This window comes from Silurus meridionalis, chromosome 8, assembly GCF_014805685.1.
Source record: "Silurus meridionalis isolate SWU-2019-XX chromosome 8, ASM1480568v1, whole genome shotgun sequence".
NCBI lineage: Eukaryota > Metazoa > Chordata > Actinopteri > Siluriformes > Siluridae > Silurus > Silurus meridionalis.
Window position 1 is genome coordinate 20,999,379 of NC_060891.1, and position 25,000 is coordinate 21,024,378.

The 25,000-nt window shown below is 38.3% G+C and overlaps 1 protein-coding gene across 1 annotated transcript in view; it reads left to right on the forward strand.

Annotated features, from left to right (window-relative positions):
* LOC124390282 (AT-rich interactive domain-containing protein 1B-like) overlaps positions 1-25,000 on the forward strand; it is a 220,335-nt gene that overhangs the window by 195,183 nt on the left and 152 nt on the right. The window contains exons 10-21 of the mRNA XM_046856120.1: positions 1,147-1,253; positions 4,226-4,366; positions 9,183-9,392; positions 9,503-9,707; positions 16,369-16,504; positions 16,977-17,146; positions 17,429-17,576; positions 19,211-19,330; positions 19,921-19,993; positions 21,077-21,824; positions 21,988-22,118; positions 22,224-25,000. The exon at positions 22,224-25,000 is cut by the window's right edge and continues 152 nt beyond it. Coding sequence (XP_046712076.1) covers positions 1,147-1,253; positions 4,226-4,366; positions 9,183-9,392; positions 9,503-9,707; positions 16,369-16,504; positions 16,977-17,146; positions 17,429-17,576; positions 19,211-19,330; positions 19,921-19,993; positions 21,077-21,824; positions 21,988-22,118; positions 22,224-23,966 — 3,932 coding nt within the window. The 3' untranslated portion in view covers positions 23,967-25,000. The remainder of the gene's footprint in view (positions 1-1,146; positions 1,254-4,225; positions 4,367-9,182; positions 9,393-9,502; positions 9,708-16,368; positions 16,505-16,976; positions 17,147-17,428; positions 17,577-19,210; positions 19,331-19,920; positions 19,994-21,076; positions 21,825-21,987; positions 22,119-22,223) is intronic.

Consider the following 25,000-nt stretch of genomic DNA (forward strand, 5'->3'; position numbering starts at 1 on the left):
TGTTCTGTGCAGTGTCTTGGACTCCGCTAGAAATAAATGCCGTTTATAAATAGAGGCCTGAGCCGAATTGGGTGATAGTGTGCTAGTACAGTGTCTCTGCCACACTCCCTGAGGTGATAACACAGAAGAGCTTTGACCAGATTAACATACTCACACTTTCTGCCAGCTGGCCCTCTGGGAGCCACACACTCTCTTACACTCCACACTCCAGTTGAGAAACGAGGCACCAACATGGCACTGACACCATTTCTCCAGAGTTAGCAGCTCTGACTGCCAAACCAGCCTCGCAAAATAAAGTTGTAAATGAAGTTGTTGCATCCGTTGTTATAAAAATATAAAAATTGCCGCTGCCTGAAATCTCATCCTCACTTACAGGTTTACTGTTTACTGCTAGACTTTTCTGGAGCCCTTTATATAGGAACAGCAAAACCGGTGCCGGATTGAATTCTGATTGAACAATTATTAGGTAGTGTTGTGGAAACACCTCAACAATGCTAGCTATGCAAATCATGTAAGTGTTGCTGAATGGGTATTGGGAAAGGGGCCATGTATTGGCCTAGCATCCCATTTAGGTCATTGTCACACTCGTTTGATTTTTACACTCACCACTGGGAAAAGTACTGTTTGGATGCTGTTTTCAAGGAAGCAGTTTAGAGATCTGTTCATTGGTTCCCTTGAAAAAAAAATGGTCTGGAGTTCACTTCAATTAAAAAGCACCACAGTCCACAATCTGACCCAAGATTGGTCAAAATTGTCACTTTTGTGAGGCCAGAGAAATGATTATTACTGTTATTAATATCTGTTTAAGACATTTGTAGCACTGGATCACTGTAATTTGTTAACCTTAGAGGAGCTAGCAGTTATAGTGAGAGCATTGAAAAACCACAATCCATCATTCTTTAACAGTTTTTGAAAATGAACGAACGAATAAACATGATATCAAATTGCCGCATCCTGAATACGATTTTGGATTATTTAATTAATTTGTGCTACAACCAAAAAAGGGATTTTTGATTACAGTTTCTGTACTTCAAGGGGTCTTTGAATGCAAAACACCCGAGAAATCCTCATGTATGATATGGTATATAATATTCAAAAAGTGATACTTGATTTATACTGCCTGTTTTATTTGATTTTGTTCATCAGGCCCCATGGGAGAGGGTGGAGAAGTAGCGATTCCTGCAGACACCAAGCAGAAATCCAGCAGTAAAGAGGACATGATTCCTGTTGCCGAACCTCACAAACCTCCAAAGGTACATTCTGATTTTTTTTTCACACCACCAATATAACTGTTTTGTTCTTTCATTTTTCTATTGCTTGTCTCTAAAGTGTTTGTCTTTTATTTAAACATCTTAGTGGAGATAAAGGTGGTGAGGTTCTTTTTGTGTTTTTTAGACCTATAATAATTGTACAATTTCAAAGTTACTTTAGACACACTGTGTCACAGCGTTGTCATGCAATCTTGCTAATTAATTAATTAATTTATTCTTATTTTAATTAGCGCTAGTCCCAGAGCTGCAAAGCTCTGCTACTTTAGCTTGAAGGCCAGCTGCAAATGATATGAAATACAGTATGTAATAAAAGCCTGATGTCAGGCACAGACACAGACACAGCTTCAGTTACAAGAAGTGCTTTATTTTTAGCATTTCCAAATTGTCAAACAATAGTGGAGGGTCAGGCGAATAACAAATACAGTAACCAGGGCAAAATCTAAATCAAAACTGGAATACAAAATAAAAAATTTGATAAAGACAAACAGGAAAACAAGTATTTAATATGTGTAATATGTCTAATATTTCTGTATATAAGTCATATTTTGCATTTATTAAGTGTGTGTGATTATTTTATGTTAGTGTGTTTGTGCACGAGTCAAGTTACTCTTGATTAGAAATTCAGGAAGCATGAGCGTGATGACGACTGTGTGTTCTGGAAAATGTAGACTGTAGGCTGTGATGTATTCTAGGTAATAAAGTCAGACGTAGACTATGACATTGGCATGAGACATTGTATTCATTTATTAATTGTATTTTCCATATTTTGCTAACTATTTTGACATTTCACCTAAAAGTAATTTTTTGCTTATAGTATATTTAAAAAAAATAATTAAAAAGGGCTTGGCTAAAAGGCGAGCGAGTTATTGTGACATTTCCTGTGGGTGGAGCTTATTTCATTCCAACACTCTCATCTACATCTTTGTGCTTTGTGTCTGATGTAAATGCTTGTCAAACCTACTTTAATAAGATCAATGATTATCAGGATGCATAAATGCACTGTATTGGAGGTCAAGCGGGGAGAAGTTTGTCGCCACAGCAGATCATTCGTCTCCACACTCCCCCTGTCCTCTACATCTGCCTCTTTCAACCCAACTACCTGCATGTCTTCCCTCACCACATCCATAAACCGATCCTTGGTCTTCCTCTTTTCCTCCTTTCTGGTGGCTCCATCCTCAGCATTCTCCTACTGATATACCCCATGTCCCTCCTCTGCACATGTCAAAACCATCTTAATCTCGCCTCCCTCACTTTGTCTCCAAAACGTCCTACATGCACTGTCTCTCTAATAAACTCATTTCTAATCCTGTCCATCGTCGTCACTCCCAACGAAAACCTCAACATCTTCAGCTACCTCCAGCTCCACCTCCTGTCTTTTACTCAATGCCACTGTCTCTAAACCATACAACATCACAGGTCTCACCACAGTCATATAGACTTTTCCTTTCATTCTTGCAGATACTCTTCTATCACAAATCACTGCATTTTTGTCTAAATGTAGAACTTCTAAAACTGCTGCCCGATCTGAAACCGCTCAAGGCTATTTTCATTGTCTAAAATAGGTTCACTTTGTTTTTGTGACTGCTGTCGGGATGCCTTGGAAGTAGTGTGCTTCAAATAAAGCACCTTTAAACATATATAACAGCAACTAAAGTTCTAAAAATGTATTCTCCCAAAAATAATGGTGTACTTAATCAATTGATTGAATGAATGAACATTACCTGCCTACCATCAGATTAATACAACCATGTGTACACATTTTATACGCTATTGTCCATCGAGTTTCTTAGCATGATGAAGACATCAGTCGGGTTTTAAAGAAGCATTTATTAAAGCTGCATTTCTCATAAAACTGATGAGCTTTAAACTTCTTTACAGCACTCTGTCAATATGCATTTAAACACAACACGATGAGCGAGAACTAAGGCATAAGAGACACAAGACACTCTGTGATATACAGATAACATACTGACATCTGGTTGAGGGTGGGGGTTTATAAAAATTAAAGCATCTGACTTGTGAAAATGATCGAAATACACAGTATCTCTGAACACAGAGGCATGAAAAAAAAATGCTGGAGTTTCTTAATAAAGGGCTACTCATGAGGAATATGTCTTTTCAGCAGAGAGGATGGGGTGAGTTATTTGATAGGAAGCGAAAAGCCTGTCAGTGGTTTCATTACAGCGTTCAAAAAAATTATAAAGTGCTCATTTAAAAAATCCAATAATGCGGGTTTGTAGGAGTTATTATATTGCATGCAGCTTGTGCTTTTTCATGTTCTGGCTAAAGGATAAAATACATATTTTAAGAGAAAGCACTTGGGCTCAATTCTTTTCTCCTCTTGCTCTCTCTCTCTCTCTCTCTCTCTCTCTCTCTCTCGCTCTCTCGCTCTCTCTTTCTCTCACACACAAACACACACATACACACACAAAGCATTACTCTGCATGAGCTCCGAATCCTTTGATCGCCTTTTGTTTATTTTCCCTTCGTTTATTACAAGAATCTTTCCCGATAGTAGTGCTTAGCGGTGAATTATTTAGGCTGCCAAAAGAGCCTGAAAGAGCCCCGGAGTGAAGAGAAGAGCTGAAAGAGCATGTCCGGGCCGTTCTTTTAGAAATGTGGAGCAGGGAAATGGGGAAGATAGGAGCACGAGCCTTTGCTGACACTTGCAGTCTGTCACAGGAACACATAGCTGCGCTGTCCCGAAGCTGTCAGTGCCTTCAGCTTTCGACTGTCTCACTATGTTTTCTACATCATTTACTTTTTCTTCTTCTTTCCCCCCCCTCTTTCTCTTCCATTATTATCTTCTGTTACTCTTAGTTGCACAAATGGAGTCTCTTTTTCTGTCTTGTCTGTCCATCCAGTGCATAGTGAAATTAAATTGATGGTGTTTTGTTTTCTTTCTTTCTTTCTCTCTCTCTCTCTCTCTCTCTCTCTCTCTCTCTCTCTACCAGGATGGCTCCAACTCTCAGTGTGGCTCAGAGCCCCCTACTCCCTCAGCCTTGACCCCCAGCCCAGCAAGTCTGTCCTCCTATCATGGAGATGACAGTGACAGCATCAGCAGTCCTGCATGGCCCAAAACTCCCTCCAGTCCAGTAAGTATCACTCCAGCTTGTGTGGGTGGAAGTGCAGTTTAATGCCAAATGCACACGCAGTCATTTTATTCCTGATTCTCCTGTTCTTGACAAATGTTTGCCCCAAGGCTCCGAGCCACACATGTTTTATTTTTTTGGACCAGCTACTGTTATATTGCTTAGGCTTAGTGTATGTATACTGGACTCCACTCTGAAGAGCTATTGGGGATAGATAATGAACATGGACAATCTGAGGAAAAAAGCCTGAGAGAAGCCAAATGCAAAAGGGAACCGGTCCAGTGTAATTCCCCGTCTGTGTAGTCTATGGTTAAATAGTGCAATTGTGTAATTAAACTTAGGTAGTTGGAGGTCTTGAGTGCAAAACTGCTTTCATCTTCACGGTTTTTAAATGGTACCATTTACAGTAATCTCATGTACATTATAATTACAAAGGTACAAAGGGACACCTGACTTTTCCAGCCATATGTGATTTTTCCCCAAATTGCTAGGCTTTTTTTGGATGCAGTAGCATTACATTTTCTCTTCATTTGAACTAGAAGACCTAAAACCTGTTCCAGCATGACGATGCATGTGTACAAAGCCAGCTCCATGAAGATATGCTTAACATGGTTTGGAGTGAAAGATCTTAATTGGCCTGCTATAGAGCTCTGATCTCAACCATATTGAACAACTTTGGAATACGATGAAGCAGACTTCACCCCAGGCCTCCTTCACCCTACATCAGTACTATATTTTACTATCGGCCGAATGAGCACAAATCTCCACAAGCACACTTCAAAATTTAGTGGGAATGTTTCAGAAGAGTGGAGGATAATATAGGCGCAAACTGGGAATAAATGTGGAATGAGGTGTTCAAAAAGCACATAGAAATCAGGTCAGGTGTCCACATACCTTTGTCCATATATAGTATCTTTAGGTTGTCCATGTAGAGACATCCTAAGCAGTAGTGGGTGGTTTCCAGGTCATTAGAATACCATGTATATGGAATACCATGTATATGGTTTTAGCTGGTTGGTATCAGTTTTTCATACTGGGTGACTTGAGGATTGGGATTGTTCATATCTATCTATCTATCTATCTATCTATCTATCTATCTATCTATCTATCTATCTATCTATCTATCTATCTATCTATCTGTCTGTCTGTCTGTCTGTCTGTCTGTCTGTCTGTCTGTCTGTCTGTCTGTCTGTCTGTCTGTCTCAAGATGCTGAAGCAATTTTAAAGGCTTCATTAACTCTTTCACTAATGTATCTCAGAATATCCAATACACATCGAGTTTGGAGCATGTGAACTGCCTGTAGAGATGAAACCGCATATTAGAGTCATCATATTTTTGCATAAATGCTGCTTGTTTTTGTCTATTTCCCTTGTTACTAGCTGTTCTAACCATTACATTGTATTTGCCTACTTCCACCACTTAAAAAAACTTTCGAGGGATGTTTGTTTAACACTAAGTAGATGATGTTGCAAGTGTGGAATGATGTTTTGTGAAATTGTAGCATATGAAATTTGGATAGTGGTTCTTAAAGAGGATAATACACAATAAATAATACAGGGTCAGATAGATAGATAGATAGATAGATAGATAGATAGATAGATAGATAGATAGATAGATAGATAGATAGATAGATAGATAGATAGATAGATAGATAGATAGATAGATTGATAGATAGATAGATGATAGATAGATAGATAGATAGATAGATAGATAGATAGATAGATAGATTGATTGATTGATTGATTGATTGATAGATTGATAGATTGATAGATTGATTAGAGAGTGGTGTGAAAAAGTGTTTGTCCCCTTCCTGATTTCTTAATTTTTTGCATGTTTGTCACACTTTAATGTTTCAGATCATCAAACTAATTTTAATATTAGTAAAAGATAACACAAGTGAACACAACATGCAGTTTTTAAATGAAGGTTTTCATTATTGAGGGAAAACTAAATCCAAAACTACATGGCCCAACAGGTTGCAAGAACGTTCTGTATAAATATATATAATGGGGAAAATGTCTGTGTGTGTGTGTGTGTGTGTGTGTATACACACACACACACACACACACACACACACACACAGACATTTTCCCCAGAATGTTCTTGCAACCTGTTGAATCTCTTCCATGGCTTGGTACAGTACTGGGTTGTTTCCTAGTGTTTAGGGAGAAATGACTTTCTTGTTTTATGTTGACACCTTTCACCATTTTTCAGGTGTTGTAAAGAAAAATTTGGGGCTCATGAGGAAGTTCTGAAAATGTTCAGAAAAAAAAACAATACACCTTGATCCTAAAGAAAATTGACTTTCTTGCCACAAAATTAATGGAATAGAAGTGAACAGCTGTTTATTGTTCTTAACTTCTGTTCCATGAGCATCAATGAAAACCAAATAGGTCACTGGAAAAGATTACAGTAATGTTTTCATACATTAATATTGCCGTGAGTAATTCGTTACTATTTGAAATGTTGCTCCTCTAAAACATGAGCTGTGGCCAAAGTAAATTTCAACATGAATTTCTCTCCCACTGCAATTTTAAATGTGAGATTTGGTTTGCCTTTGTCTTTCGATGTAAACAAATCCAGTAACTATTATTTAAACACAGCTGCATTAAATGAACCATCAACTTTCCCTGCTTTGCTGCGCGATCTTGATTACTTTTCATTAAAACGTAATAACGGAGCACGTACAGCATATCAATCACACTGCTGATTACATTAACTCGTTGCTGCTTTATTTTCCGTTAGTTTGAAATGATCTTTAATTAAATACAACATTCAGAATATAAGTTGAAGGACGAGCACTTTGAATTATCGCGCTGTTGTCAATGCTGTCTGCCGAGTGAGAGTTCTTTTAGCTATACGGTCCAACAGCTACATATACAATTCAAATGCAATATGAATACGTTTCTAAGTTGCTTTTATTTGAATGCAAAATAAACCAAGCCAATAAGTAAATGGAAAAAAGGTTTGTATATTTGTTTGGAATAAATGCTGTAAGTTTCACACTTAACCTGTTTTTAAGCACATGTCCTTGAAACATTGATAAGTTGCTGTCAGTGAAATTAACGCAGACTGCAAAAGTTATGTATGAAGAAATAGGGGTAATGTAATTAATAGAAAAATGAACAATCAATAAATGATTTTCTTGTAGCCTAATGCTCTAATTGTCATTTTTTTCATGTGCAAAACAAGGAAATGTTTTGAGTCCTTGAGTACATTTTTTACATTTTCAGAAATGGACAATAAAACATAGTCATAAAGTCACATAGTCACACTGCACCCCGCAACATTGTTTTTCTGTAATAAATGGACATTCGGTGCAACCCAGATGAGGACGGGTTTCTTCTTGAGTATGGATCCTCTCAAGGTTTCTTCCCAATTCCATCTCAGGGAGTTTTTCCTTGCCACAGTTGCAACCGGCTCGCTCATCAGGGACAAACTTACACTTATAAGGAACATCTTATTCATTTTTATCACCACATTATCTGTGTAAAGCTGCTTTGAGACAATGTTCATTGTTAAAAGCGCTGAATTGAATGGAATAAAGAAATCAGACATCTACAGCTTTTTTGCCACAAAGTAAATGGAAGTAAACCCTTGTTTATTTTTTAGTAACTTCTGTATATTGTGAAAATTCTTCCATCTCTGGAATTTATACTCAGCTAAATTATGTCATGTATCAATCATGCGTTCTTTACATTACTTAACAGACATATGTCGATAGATTTTAATGCATTTGAATAACGATTATAGAAGTTAAGAACAGATATGTCTTCATGGTGTCCCAACCATATTCATTCATTTCTATTATCATGGGATTAGAGGGTTTTTTAATAGAAAATGCCATATTGAGCTTAAAATATGCACAAAATAACTTTTTTATAAAAGTGTAACCTCATAACTTTTATTTTTATTTTTTTAAATGGGTCCAATTTCTTGCTCACAATTAGTAACATCCTGAACACCTGGCTTTAGGAAGATATGATGTTAGCTGATAGCTGCTAAAGTTGGGTTTTGGGAGTATTTTTCTATAATACGGAGAAGAATCACGCAGACGCTTTGAAAAAAAAAAGAAATAAATGCGCATTTCTAGTTAAATGCAAAGTTTGGGTTTATTTATATGCTAGGTTTACTAGTAAAAAAAAGTAGACTGTCGTATGTAAAGGATGTTATTAATGTAAAAAATTATTTGCTTTTATCTGACTAAGGAGCAAAATTATAAAAATATATATTTTCTGTTCAGAACAAAGCAAAATGAATATTATTTTCATCCTGATCATGACACTTTGCTTAAGACTTTTTTTTTTCCAACTAAGCAGTTAAGGGCCTTGCTCAGGGGCCCTTAGTGGCAGTTTGGTGGTACTAGGAGTTGAACTCATGACCTTCTGATACAAAGCCCAATACCATTGAGATACACCCCCCCAAACACACTTTCTCTTATATGGTGTATTTCTTTCTTATACAGTGTATACAAGGCTTTATGCAAAGTTTTCTGCTGAAATGATCACTTCTATAAAAATGTCAGAATATTCTATTGCTATACAGTGTACACATTTGAGAAATTGTTTAAATGAATGTCCTCACACCCCTTAAATATCTCTAACTCAGGCCCCCTGTAAAGACTGAGTGTAAGGTCCACCAGAAAATGAGCGTCCTCTGATTAAAAAGAATCTTAGAATTCTTTCAGCTCATTTCTTGCTACAGTACATTTTAATCATAAATCGTCATAACGTATGGATATCCTTTCTTATAATGTTCTTTTAATAGTTCTATAATGACAATTTGAATCATTCTTGGTCTCTGTCCCACCACTTCCAGAAGTCAAGCTCTGGCAGCACGACGAATGACAAGGTTTCTCGGCTCTACGAAATGGGAAGCGAGCCAGAGAGAAAGAGCTGGGTGGAGCGCTATCTGACCTTCATGGAGGACAGGGGGACACCGGTTCCTCACCTTCCTGCTGTGGGCAAGAAGCAGCTGGATCTGTGCAAGTTCTACATGGTCGTAAAGGAGCTAGGTGGCTTGGCAATGGTAAATGCTTAACAGACGATCTTTATTCTTTTAGTGCCGTGTTTTTTTTCTGTTAGCACTTATATATTTTATATATGTAATTCTTTGTCTTGGTATCATCTCTGTGGCAGGTGAATAAGAATAAGAAATGGCGTGAGCTCTCCTCCACACTCGGTTTAGGCATGTCTAGTAACTCTGCTAGTTCTCTGAAGAAGCACTACATCCAGTATCTGTTTGCCTATGAGTGTAAGGTGGAGCGAGGAGAGGAGCCCCCGCCTGACTTCTGCCCTACTGCTGAGGTCAAGAAACAAGGCAAGACTGAGCCGCCGTCTCCCGGTGAGTGCTACAGAGAGTTGAGAAAGCTACCAGGTTGACATGAAATGACATGAGGTTGGGTATTTTTGCCTTGCTTAGTACCCTTTTAACAATTTTTTGACAGTATATGTCTACATCTAATTGAAATGTAGTACAACTTTGTTTTCTGGAGCTGAAAACTTGTGGAGTGCATGAAAATATTGCTTTATTTCAGCTTGTGAAACTAGCCATCGGTATGGATCTGTATCAATGCCCATCAATCTTTAAAACCGATTAATCAGCAGACCTCTAATGTTTACAGTGAATTAAATGGCAGATTGTGTTTACAGACAGAGCAAAACAGGTCCGGTCTCTTGTAATCAATATGACTCAAATATGCAATCAAATATATACATTTGTGCTGCTGAGATTCATATATGCCGTACGGAAGGAATTTCAATTTTGAGCATTTGTAATCATTTTAACCACAACTGTAGTTTTTTTAAGAAATACTGAAACTGTGCAGCATCATACTGACAACATGCCTAAACATTTTGATGATCTTGTTTGTGAACAATGACAAAGAGACTTTTCATTCTGATGGGAATGAGATGTTCATTGACACAAATACTTACTTTTGCGGCTTTTGCAAGAAATCCAATGTATCGTGCTTTTTGTACACATTGTTTTGAGAATGCACTTACTGGTCTGCAAATATTAAGGATGATTCAAGAAATGTTTCAAAGCAGCTGAGAAAAACTGTAATTCATTTCATCTATCTTTCATTCATTCATTCATTCATTCACTCCTTTGAAATGCGGAATTGTAAGGAATTTCTCCTTTTAAGAGTTGTTTTTAAATAACGCAAAAGAATCCATATCGCTAGACTGTCGCGGAACAAAATCCTGTTTTCCACTGCACTCAAACTTAACTTAATATGTTCGTGAAGGAACTCAGATTTTAACCATGTTTTGCAGGATAACAAGGATTGCATTCGGTACACATGTGCACTGTACCGTAAGTCCTGTACCGAAATGGCTTGGTAGGAATATGTGCATTGTTAAACAATTAAAATCTACCAAATCTTTTTGAAAATGGGCAAAGATGGAAAGTAAAACAATAACTCTTTGTTTGAGTAATTATTGAGTCATACATGTACTAAAAATAACTTTAAGGAGCAAGATGACATATTACATTGAGGTTTTAAACTCCCAACTCCGGTGCCGCAGCAACGTATGCCGACTCAGCAGTTTTATTATATCTATTATTGAATATCGAACGTTAGGATCAGCTCCTGGGTTTTCTGTTTGGTTCACTGAACAGTGAAATGGGATGTGCTGGAGCTTTATCTGAGCCGTCGGATTCATAGCCAGGGTTAAAAACACACTCTTTGGTCTTTGGTCATTCAGTTTCATGCCTCGTGCATGCATATGAGCAGCCGACAGGCAATGATGTCACTGTTACGGTTGCCTAGCAGCCACGCAAGAGTAGGGGAGGAGTGCTGGGATTCCCCCAAGCAAGATTAATGGGGATTGCATTTTGGGATATAAACAAACATGACCTCCAGTCAACCTCAATTTAGCAGCCAGCAAAAATGGAGCATTTTTTTTTTTTTTTCGCTCGCACCCAGTCATCTCTGAGTCATTATCATTATTTTTATCATCATCATCTTCATCATTATCATCATTGTGTCTCACTCTTTGTTTCTCACACACACACAAACACACACCCTCTGTAGTGGTAATCTGAAGGGGGACTGGAGTTTATATGGGGTCAGAGTTCCTGAGTGAGTCAGACAGAAAATGACAGAGGAATTTCTGTGATATTAACCTTGCGTAACCCTACAGTTGTTTACTTTGAGAGAAATCCACGTGTGTCCGTGGGCAGGCGAGCAAAGATATTGTCCAGGGACAAATCAGGAGTGCTGTAGATTCTTTACTTTTTTTTCTGCTTTGGTGTCTCATGACACAGTAAAAAAAACACCCTGGTGTTGAATTAAGTCTTACAGCTCTAAATTAACAACTCTATTGTTCCTCTGTGTCCAGCTGAGGCTCATACGAGCAGCCGCATGGCGATTGTTTAACCGTTCGGAAGCTTTTATTTTTGCTATGACTTAAATGTTTAACAAGCTAAAAATGCTTTCTTTATTACCGTTTCTGTGAGCGTTATGTATGTCATCAGGATTGCATTGTGTTACAGGAGTGCACTATAGAAAGTTTAAAAAACAATGCTGGTATATAAAATAATCCATGCCAAGAGGGTATGATATTGCACTGTGTGAAGCTTTAACAATACCAATATATCCTTTTATACCACTGTGATTACAAGATTTCATTTAGTTTATTTTAGTTTAGTTTAATTTAGTTTTTTGCTCTCATTTGAAGGCAGTCAGGCAGAAATTCATTCAAAGTCGTCTGGAATGAAGACGGGTTATATAGCGCTGACACCAGAGACCATATGGACAAACATTTTAAAACAAACAAAACAATAACATGGTAGAATAAATATAAACCTGTCATTTACATTACAGCCAGAAGTATTGTTAACAAATTCTGCTCCTGCTATTAAACACAATTAAGCACGCTGTTAAACAGATAATCGTTATCACAGTGTGGTGGTACACTAGATATACAAAAGTATGTGGACATCTGACTTTTCCAGACATATGTTGGTCTTTCCCAAAAAGCTGAAGACACAATTGTATTGAATGTCTTTAAATGTGGTAGCATGCAATTTTCCGTTTACTTGAACTTGGAGACCCAAACCTGTCCCAGCATGACAAGGCTCCAGTGTATAAAGCTCGCTCCATGAGTATATGATTTACAGGGGTTGGAGAAGGAGATCTTCAGTGACCTGCTATAGAGATCTGACCTCCACCCAATTACAGTTTTTCTCAGCTGCTTTGGAGCATCATCCTTAATCCTTAATTATTTGTAAACCAGTAAATGCATTTACAAAACATATGTGTACAAATAGCACAATACATTGAATTTCTTGCAAAAGCCTGTACTTTTCTCAAAATCCTTACTAAGTATTTGTGTCAATTAGCATCTCATTCCCATCAGAATAAAAAGACACTTTGTCATTGTTCACCATCAAGATCATTAAAATGTTTAGGCATGTTGTCAGCATGACGGTGCACAATTTCTGTATTTTTTTATATAAACTACAGTTTGGATTACAGTGATTGAAAATGCACAACGTTGAATGTCTTCTGTTTGGCATCTATGAATCTCAGCAGCACAAATGTATATATTTGATTGCATATTTTATTCATATTGATTACAAGAGACAGGATTCACACTTGTACTGTACAAGTGTTTGTTTCTTAGTTGTTCATTCATTTTCAGAATGTATAATTTTTTTTTGCTGTCTGTCACAAGATTCACTTTGACCTGTTTTAGAGAACTAGTTGATTATTGGTTGATCTGATGCCGTTCACTCGCCTTCATTAGTGACATTCAAGATTCATCTGCACAATTAATTATTTCAAGTCACATTTGCCAAAAAAGTTTGATAGAAATATTAGATGACAGATTCTGACAACTAGTTTATCCATTTTGCATTCAATAACTTATGCAATGAACTGATGCTGAGATGTTTTGGGGTTGAGACTATTCAGGTAAAACCAGTATAATATATTTGAATAAACATGACATAACGACTGATAATGTAGAAAACAGCAGAAAATTGTACACAATCAATTAAATGAATGAACAAAAGTACAATTTGATTAAAGCAACAAGAAATATTTTTATGATGAGCACAAATGACTAAAAGATGTGGAGGTTGAACAAGTAGTTTTTAAAAATTTCATTTCTGATATGAGAAACGCTAAGAAGCAACTGAGAAAAACTGTATTTGATTCCATATTTGATTTATATTGATTGCAAGAGACCGGAGAGGATTCACACTTTTACTGTACTGTAATAGTGTCCGTTTGTTTTCTTGATTGTTCATTCATTTTCAGAAATTGTAATTCTGTGTTTTGCTCGGTTGCCAAATGAAGGTTCACAAGATTCACTTGTGATCTGTTGTTTATTATTGGTTGATCCGATGCCATATTTGCCTTCATTAGTGAAATTCAAGATTCATCTGCACAATTCATCAATTCAGGAAACATTTACCAAAAAAAAGTTTAATAGAAATTTAATATTGACAGATTGTCAATTGATCCAGAGGTGTTTTGGGGGGTTAAGATTATTTAGGTGAAATAAGTATAATATATTTTGATCAACGTGACATAAACAACTGATAATGTAGGAAACAGCAGACAATTGTACACAATCAATTAAGTGAATCTACCAAAGCGTTTTTTTAATTTCATCAAAGCAACAAGAAATGGTTTTATGATGAGCACAAATGACTTAATGATGTGGGGTTTGAACAAGTAGATTTACTCATTTCTGATCTGAGAATCGCCTCAAAGCAACTGAGAAAAACTGTAGCAGATTTTAAAGCATTTATAATCCTTGTTGGAGAGGCAGGCTTACACATGTCCAGTGGTTAGAAAATTCCACGCCAGGGGTCCTTGTATGGTTAAACACACAACCTTTATTAACTCTAGTTTCCATTATTAAGCATAAAATAATGCAAACAATATTAACCAAAAAAAATACAATAAGCACAAACACTCACAAACAATCCCAACCCAAACACAGTGTCTAGCAAGAAAAATTTAATCCACAACTTGGCTCGCACACTTTATATAAGGAAACGTGTGTGTATAATGTATCAAAGCAATGCCAATGGATATTATTGTATATTGCTTTTCATTTATTTGCAGCATATCTTGAAAGCACAGTTTGAAAGTCTTATCTTGAAAGTTCTTTTTTAATCCTTTCACCAGTCTCTACCCACAAAATGTCCCTAGATAGTCAGTTCCACCACCAACACCACTGCACCATCCCTGACTATAAACACACTCCATTTCTAACTAGCTCAGACATTAGCTTTTTCGGTCTATTTTTACGATGTGAAGTGTACAACCTGTCACTCATACGAAGAAATCCTGGATCTTCACCGTGAGGACTTTAGTCTCGTAGGAAATGTGCTTTTGCGCTCGGATGTGGCGTTACATTTTTACACACCTGTCTAGCACAGACGCCGCTTTTTTCTTTCCCTGCTGACTTTGTGCCCTCCGAAGCAACTCCTCGCTGAGTTTACCACAGCAAAATTGGAGGAGTAAAAAAAAAATATATATATATATAGGAATCTTCCAGAGGCTGACAAAAACAGTCCAAGTTTCACACTCCAGAAAGCTATTCCCACAATGAAAGATCTCTTGCTCTTTTTTCTTTTTTTTTGGCACTTCATACCACCTCTCTACCCTAAATGAGTAGGACAAATCCATCACAGTGTTACTCTTTACAATATAAAATATTTTTAAATGTATAAGTAAATACTCTTAATATAATTAAATTAAATTGTAGAGATTTAGCCCTGTTTCTGTACTAGCCTACATTTCCTCAAGCTTGAGGTTCAGAGACACTGTTCCAGACAAGATCATCTTTAGGGTTAGGCTCAAGCCTAGATTTTCACACATTGGGCTATTTAACATATTTTATTGTGTATAAATGTATTGCTTAATATTTTATTGTGTAAAAGTTGTATTGCTTGCTTTATTTCTATAGCTTATTCTTTTAAATTTACCCATGGCTTCATGTGCAAACTATACATTTTATGCATATGGACAAATGTATTGGGAGACCCACAAAATACTTAGAATAGTTAGAACTGTGTTTTTAAGCTGCATAAAACAAATTTCATTTGTACATCAATCATAGGTAAATATGCAAATTTGCATTGCAGATTAATTGCGATTGTTATTTTATATTCAGATTCACCATTGTGGCTGAATACGCTTAAATCTCCACAAACACACTCCATAATTTGGTAGAACACTTACCCAGATGAGTGGAGGTTGTTATAACTGAATGGGAATAAAATGTTGAACGAGATGTTCAGGTGTCGACAAACTTTAGTTCATATAGAGTATTCTAATGTTACTACCATTCACTACTATATGATTATTAGTGTTTTCATTCCTTTGTTGTTTTTTGATATTGATCTTAGTAGTAGAAATAGTGGTGAAGTATAGAATGAGGAATAAGGTGACTATTCGAGGATTAAAACAAACGTTGTTATATGAAAATAATCTGTTATAGAAAGATTCTATATATATATATATATATATATATATATATATATATATATATATATATATATATATATATATATATATATATATATATATATATATATATGTGTGTGTGTGTGTGTGTGTGTGTATGGGGAGTGGTAGCTCCAGTGGTTAAGGCGCTGGATTACTGATTGGAAGGTTGGGGGTTCAAGGTATCGCCAAGCTGCCACTCTTGGGCCCTTGAGCAAGGCCCTTAACCCTCTGTGCTCCAGGGGCGCCGTATCATGGCCGACCTTGCGCTCTGACCCCAGCTTCCAAGCAAAACTGGGATATGCGAAGAACAAATTTCACTGTGCTGTAATGTATATGTGACAAATAAAGGCTATTCTATATTCTATTCTATATAGTTGGATAGTTTTTAATTTTACGCTTTACTGTCACAGTTGCTGACTAATCAGAATCAGTTTAAAAAGTGCTAAAAATTATTTCAATTGAATATTTTAATCACAAACTTCTCCATTTCTTTTTCTTTTGCATCGTATTTTCTCTTTTCTCACTCAGCCACCTCAGGCTCTCTACAGGGCCCTCAAACCCCTCAATCGACAGGCAGCAGCTCTATGCCTGAGATGCCCGGTGAGCTAAAACCGCCCACGCCAGCCACCACCCCGCAGGGGCACATCGGTATCCCAGGCAACAGGTAAAAAAAACACCACCTATAGAATATTTCCACCTTCCCTTATCCCCAATCTATGCACCGCCTTCACCTCTGTTCACTCCAAACTATACTTGAGATGTTGCTAGTTTGTCCACAATCCTGAAATTGTTTTTTATTTGTGTTTTCAATATGATCTGACTCATTTCTGCTTATTTAATCTATTTGTTTGCACTCGCGTCAACGTCTTTTATCATTGATTTATTTTTGCTAAGGTCACGGTTGCTTAACAAATGCATGTTACTGATAAATAAAAACTAGGTTTGTATTATACATGCACCATCCATTAGGAACATCTCAGCCTATTCTGTATTAATATTTATACACAATTGTATTTTTTCCAGATTTAGATCAGTTGTGTATCTGTCTTTTCATCTGTATAAATGCATGTGTTCCCATTTAAGTCTGGATTCATATTTGAATTTGCATAAGTCCTCTGTGTGCCTTTGTTTAACAGCAATAATTCAGTCAGTATTCAAGACCCGTTCTCAGACAGCAGTGATCCTGCCTTCCAGAAAAGGAATATACTGAGCTCGGGAGGCTCTTATCAATCAGCCATGAACCCCATGGACTCTATGATGAGGATGCAGTATGAAAATAAGGACCATTTTGCAGGAATGAGGAAAGGTCAGTGTGTTATTTAGGTCTATTTATGAGCAGCACGAGCAATTTCCCTACATCAAACCTCAATCTCAATAAATAAACTAGTCTAGCTATTTAGCTTGATTGATCCTTTCCTTTGTATGAACTTCTTTCCCTTTATTAGCCTGCTTCTCCTTGTTTATTTTTCTTTTCCCCTTATCTTCTCTCCACTTATTCAAAATCGTAGCCAATGAAAGGAATTATATTTAGAAACATGCCGCCACCTTGTGGTCAAAATTGCTGACTATTTTTTTTCTTTTTTTGCAGTGGTTAGTGGAGAGCCATGCATGCCAGCTCAGATGACCTCTGCAGGCATGCAAGACATCTATGGCAGGAGTCCTTCGAGTGGCCCTATGGCAGGACTGGGCATGGCTCAACGTGCTCAGTATGCTTATGGACCAGGGTATGATCGCAGGTGAGACACGCTCCCAAATGTACACTCGCACAACACCGAAGCCTCGTTATCTGTTGCACTGTGTTATCTTCGCAATCAACCCAAATATGTGGTGTCAATATTTACCAGTGAACTACCAGAGAACTGATGACAGTTCACCCTTCCCTTACATTTAGCTTTCCAAAGGATCTGAGAAACTACTGACTTTTCCTTTGACTAGAACTAATGTGTCGCAAAATTATTATCAACCCGAGGAATAAAGTATTAGAAATAAACGTATTCGTTGTGTTCATGAATACATAAATTACAGTTTATTGTTGCATGCTTATTGACTTTGGTTTTTTGGGGTATTTTTTAGGGGGGGGTATAAATATTTTTGCACTGGGAGTCTAAGCTCTATATTCAGCTTTGTTTGACATTAAGGGGGAGAGCCTATTAAGAGGCTTACCTAGATATTAATTGTGGGGATGCCTACAATTTTTGTCTTAATTTGTATTAAATTACATCTTGCAGATTTAACAGCTTAAAAAGTATTAAAAAGTACTGGAATATACATAGTCATGAATTTTATGCCTTAGCACAGTGGCGCCGCTTCCCATATACTCCCATGTTAATCAGTGTAGCCTTTTTAAGCCCTTTTTTGCCAGGGGCGACGAGGCATGCTCTGAGACGCTTTTTAATTTACTGAGCGTGCAGTTATTTCCTGCACCGGGTTAGCAACTGGAACGTGCAAATACCCATACGGACCTTCAGACTCTTTAATATGTTTTAACCATTAATAGAGTTAGGTAATGTTCACATATTCCAATTCTGAGTGGCAGTACTATTACAATTCATATATTAGCAGAACTATTGCAGTAGGATTGTTTAGAATATGGGCCTGAAATCCTCATACAGTGTGTTGCCTAAATATACAGCTGATGTAAAACGGCCACATTGACGAATGTATCTTCTAATCAGCTGTCAGCTTTATGATCACTGATCTAAGACCACTGAGGTGAATAACGCTGATTATCTCTTCATCATGTCACCTGTTAGTCTGTGGAATATATTAGGCAGCAAGTGAACATTTTGTCCTCAAAGTTGACGTGTTAGAAGCAGGAAAAATGGGCAAGCGTAAGGATTTGAGCGAGTTTGACAAGGACCGAATTGTGATGGCTAGACGACTGGGTCAGAGCATCTCTAGATCTGCAGCTCTTGGGGTCTGCAGTGGTCACTATCTATCAAAAGAGGTCAAAGGAAGGAACAGTGGTGAACCGGCGACAGGGTCCTGGGCGGCCAGGGCTTATTGATCCAACAGACAGGCTACTGTTGCTCAAACTGCTGTAAATGTTAATGCTGTTAATGCTTAATGCATTTCATTGGCTCGGTATTGCTACTCTGCACAAACTGTAATCTAATCTAATCTATCGAAAGTGGTGCCACCTTATGCGGCATAAAATAAAAAAGCAGAAAATAGGCTTAACATCTCGTTCTAACAATAAGTATTGAAATTTACTGCCATATTTCTACATATTTTATACTTCTCTTGAGTTGCTCCACTACCAAAGTTTCAAATGATTTCTGTTAACATTGTGAAAATATAATTACATAGTTTCCACAGTTTACTGTGTGTAATATGTAAATTTGCATTTATTTTCTTTGGTCTCTTCCAGATCAGACCATTTAATGGGGATGGATGGGAGTATGGGTCCCCATGGGAATCAAGGCAACATGAGTCACGCTAACACCGATGGTAACATGTACTCCCCTAACAGATACCATAATCAGCAAAGGTAAAACTTCCGATTATACAACAACTACAATACGTATACGCTGTATGGTCAATAGTTTGCGGACACCTCACCATTACACCCCTATTTAGTTCTTTCCGCAGCCTGTTTTTTACACTTGTCTAGAATGTCTATGTTGTAGTGTAACCATTTTCCTTTACTGGAACTAAGAATCCCAGACATGTTGCAATATGAAATGCCCCTATACACAATATGAGGTCTATAAAGACCTGGTTTGCCAAGCTTTGCTCAAGTGCAATGTCTTGAGTGGCCTGTACAGAACCCTGACCTTAACCCCAATGAACACCTTTGGGATGCCCCAGATCTCCTCACGCTATATCAGTGTCTGACCTCAATAATGCCCTTACACAAATCCCCAAAGCCATGCTCTGAAATTTAGTGGAAAAGAACAAGAAACAGAGGAAGTCATTATAACGGCAAATGCAGTTCTAAATCTGGAATGGGATTTTTTTAAACATATAGGAATTGTTGTCAGGTGTCCACAAACCTTGGGCCATAGAGTTGAGTTATAAAGCAAGTGATGCACATTTAATATCAGGTCTTTGATCTGTTCTGTCTGTTCTTCTGCACAGACATGATGGCTATGGACAGCAGTATCCTAGTATGCCATATGGTGTCCACCCTCCAGGGATGTACCCTCAACAGGTGGGGGCTGTAGACAGGGCATGTTCAAACATAGTCTTTTTTTTAATAAATGAATAGTTTTCCATGAAGCACACAGGTATGATCTTCAGAGGTGGAAAGTAACGAGTTACATTACTGAGTAGTTTGAGTACTTTTTAGTCGGTTTTTAAATATATAATTTTACTTTTACTTAAGTGTGTTTTGTTTAAAATGTACTTAACTGGATTTTTAAATCATATTCATTACTGAGTAAAAAATAAAAATAATGCGAGAGGGGAAAAAAAATCGTGCCTGGAAACTATTGCACTGATTTATTAATAAACTGATTTCAGACACACTAAACTCACAAGAAAGACAGATGAAGACAGACAAGACAGACGCCAGTGATGTAGACCCAGCTAAAAGCGAAATGCCATCGAATCAAAAGTCCATTTTAACAGGAGATTCTTTTTTCTGCGAAAGTGCAAAACTCACAATAGACTCGAGTCATGGACCATAGTTTTTTTTTTATTTTTATTTATTTTTTTGTTATTGCGCTTTAATTTTTTATGGTGTACCTGTTACTCTCTGTTACTTATAAAAAGTAACTCTGTAAATTTTTATATGAGCTACCTCTTATTTTTACTTAAGTGGATTTTCATTAAAGTAGCAGTACTTTTACTTGATTATATTACTACTTCCACTTAGGTTCCCTGGTGGTCTAGTGGTTAGGATGCGGCGGTCAGGGAACCAACCCCAGCCATTAGGGTTGCACAAGCCTTAGTGCCGGTCCCAAGCCCGGATAAATAGGGAGGGTTGCCTTAGGAAGGGCATCCAGCGTAAAACATGTGCCAAATCAAACATACGGATGATCCGCTGTGGCGACCCCTGATGGGAGAAGCCGAAATGAAGATATTACTATTTCCACTTCTGTTTAAATACTGTCATGTGCTATAAAATATTGAATCATAGTGTTACATAGTCAACTTATTCTCAACAGCTAGCAGGGTCGATTTCTTTGAAATGGAAACACAATCATGATTATATATTATAATTACTGATTACTGAAAAGGTCTCTATTTATTTTGGAGACTAAAATTGCTAAATATGTTGTCATTCTGCCAGGGCTACAAGCGAACCCTTGATGGAGTGTATAGCCCACCTGCTAAGAGGCATGAGGGCGAGGTTTATGGGATGCAGTACGGAGGCCCACAGACAGACATGTATGGTCAGTATGGAGGAAATTATCCAGAGCGCCGGACCATGCAGAGTCTTTTTCCTTATCCATATAGTCGGGAACGCCAACTACCGAATGCCAGCCAGGGGCCTCAACATCATCCTGTCCAGCACAGCATGATGGGTTCTGGACATTCAGTGCCCACTGGAGATGGCCCAACTCACATGTGGCCCTCAAGGACAGACATGGCTTATTCATACTCGAACAGACACGGGACTTCTAATCAGAACATGCCATACCCCGGTATGGGACGGATAGATGATATGGATGGAGTCCGAGCAGACAATCAGTGGCCCGGGTATCAGCGCCAAACACCGTTCATGTCTGGTCACTCTAACTCTATGGCTATTATGAACTCACGGCCTCCATCTTCATACCAGACCTCTAACCATACCTCCTGTGAACCGAGCCCAGGGTCTTTTCAGCGATCTATGGAAGCACACATGCAACCTAACAAGATGGCCTTTATGCCGTCTATGAAGATGCACAAGCCAGGAATGCCTGTACCAAGTGGCTCTGGAAGTGGAGTCCCAGGTCAGATGGCGTCCAGCATGAGAAAAGACTATCCGATGGGGTGTGTTGAAGGGACCCAACCTCTCCTAAAACCTCGACGCAAAATGACCTCAAAAGACACTGGTAAGAAAATGCACTCTAATACAACCATTACATACATCATATGGTTTAAGGTTTAAGGTCATAAAATATACATACATCATAAGGTTTTTACATACAGTGTTTTTATATCTGTTAGATATGTCTTATACAAATGCTTAATGCTTTTCAATGACTTTATTTAAAGGAACCCCGGAAGCCTGGCGAGTGATGATGTCACTCAAATCAGGTCTTCTGGCAGAAAGCACATGGGCTTTGGATACAATCAACATCCTACTTTATGATGACAGCACTGTAGCTTCATTTAACCTGGCCCAGGTACTGAAACTGATCCTTCAGTTCAGTAAATCTTTTAGCTACACCATTAGATTAGAGGATTTTTAACTTGTGGAATTAATTTCTGTTGTGTTTTTGCCCCTCTAGTTGCCAGGATTCCTAGAGCTCATTGTTGAGTATTTGAGAAGATGCTTGATTGAGATCTTCGGCATCTTGGAGGAATATGAAGTGGGGACTCTTGGCCAGAAGACCCTGCTTGGTCCAGTCGAGGACGAAAGAGAGCAGGGGTCGGTCGAATCAGACATTCCCTGTGAGTCAGAGTCCAGCCAGGAACCAGAGAAAAACTCAGTGGACTCTCCACCTGGGTCTTCTGAGACAGACCTGGAGTTAAATCTGGAAGGTAGGATTAAAAATGAGATAGTGAAAAATGAGACAGATGAGAAAGATGAACCGAGAACTGAGGATATTTCTGAGCCGCTTGAGGGCCGTTCTTCATCAACGCCTGAACCAAGACCCAAACAGGCCAGCAAATATGATAAGCTGCCGATCAAGATTGTTCCCAAAGATGACTTCATCAAGGATATTTCTGATGAGCTTGGCCATGTGCAGAAGTTCAACAGTGGACTCCTTCATTGGAAAGCAGGTGGTGGAGATTCAACAAGTTACATCTTAACACATTTTGAGGGTCGTGAGGAGAGCGGTGTCGAGAGCAAACAGCTATGCTGTACTTTAAATTCAGACGAGGTACAAAATACCCAAGTTGCAACTATAGATGATGTGCTGTCCCCAAGATTGAGAGCTCTCTCGGAGGAAGAAAGCTCGTCAACCTCTTTGAGCACTTCCTCATATTCATTACGCCTTTTTGAGAGCCAAAAAGGGATCACACTACTGGAGGATGAACCTCACTGTCCAGATGAACCTCCATTGTGCACAAAGTCCAGCTGGCAGGACTCTTTGAGCAAACGCTGCCTATGTGTCTCTAATATCCTTCGCAGCCTGTCGTTCATCCCAGGAAACGATACAGAGATGTCCAAGCATCCAGGCCTTGTTCTGATTCTTGGCCGATTGCTGTTGTTGCACCATGAGCATCCGGAGAGGAAGAGAATTGTCCCCGGCTATGACAAAGACGAGTACAATAAGGAGGAAGAAATAAAGCCCTGCAGCCAGGATGAGTGGTGGTGGGACTGTCTGGCAGCGCTGAGAGAAAATACTTTGGTCACGTTGGCTAACATCGCTGGACAGCTAGACCTGTCGATCTACTCAGAGAATATATGCCTTCCAGTCCTTGATGGCTTGCTCCACTGGATGGTGTGTCCTTCAGCTGAGGCCCAGGATCCGTTCCTTTCAGCGGGGGCAAATTCACAGCTCAGCCCAAGAAAACTGGTTCTGGAATGTCTGTGCAAACTGAGCATTCAGGACAACAATGTAGACCTGATGCTGGCCACTCCACCATTTAGTCGTCTGGAGAAGTTCTTTGCTACACTGGTGCGTCAGGTGGGAGAGCGCAAACTCCAAGTTTACCGTGAGATGGCAGTAGCCGTGCTGTCCAACCTGGCCAGAGGGGATTCATCAGCAGCGCGTGGCATCGCCGTTCAAAGAAACGGTGTTGGCAACTTCGTAGGCTTCTTAGAGGATGGAATTGCCATGACTCAGTATCACCAAAACCCACACAGTCTGCTACACATGGGTCATCCTCCCATGGAGCAGCCAAGCGTGAGCATGATGTGTCGAGCTGCCAAAGCGCTGCTGGAACTGGCGAAAGTGGAGGAGAACAGGCCTGAGTTTGTTTTGTACGAAAGCAGACTGCTGGATATCGCCATTTCCTCCATGCTCAATGTCAGTGTGGTGGCCATCATCTGTGAAGTTCTCTTTCACCTCGGCAAGTCATGACGAAAGGTCGAACGCCTTTAAAACTGTATTACACCAATCACGTGGATGGCACTTTCATATTTCTATTTAAAATCAAAGTCGCTTTATATATGAATATATGGAACAAATCAGTATGAAAAGCTTCTGTGTCCAAACTCTTTTGTTTTGAGGATTTTAGACAAAAAAATGATTTTAATACAGATATTTAATATTGTTGTTTGAATGTTTTGTCTTTTTTGCTTATTTCATTTTTATTTTAATAACCAAATGTACTGACTTTTGGTTCAGAAGATTTGCAGTTATCTTTTTTTCCCCACTCTCTTTATAAACTTTTGGAAATTTTCTAAGTGTACATAAGGCGTATCTGTGAATTTGTTTTTAAAAGCAGAAATATTTAAGATCTGAAAATACTGTAGATAATAGCTTCCGTTTGATATTTGCTATAATAAATTTAACTTGCTTTTACCCATTTTCTTATATCCATATCTGGAAAAATTTATTGTGCAATATTATGGTGCAAGTTGCCTCCTGAAGGCAGGAGAGATGTGATTTCTTTTCCATATCTCCCGTATCTATCATGCAAATAACATGCTTCACCACGAGGCGGCAGTATTGTATCAGTAATCTAAACAACAACAAAAAAAGGCTCACCTTGGACTACAGATATTTGTTTTGCCTTCTTGATGTTATATCAATTGCTCTATGGAGGTATGTATGTATAACTTGCTTTACCTTACTCCCATTCGAGCCCCAAAACACTGCTGTATATAGACCATATTGTACTTTTCTTTTTTTTTTTTTTTTTTATTATTTCGTTTTTTTCCCCTCCAGAAATGTGGTAACTACAAAGTGATTGTAGTTTGTAAAGATGAAATTATTGTACTTGTGGTTACATCTATGATAAATATCGGTATTTTGTAAATGAGGTCCAGTTTTGGATTGAGGGTAGTGATTGTGTTCTGTCCGTATAACCTTTCTGTATGCGCTCTTTAATAGCTGACCTCTGATCAGACATTGGTAATCACATGTCGAAGTGCCATGGTCAGCTCACCACA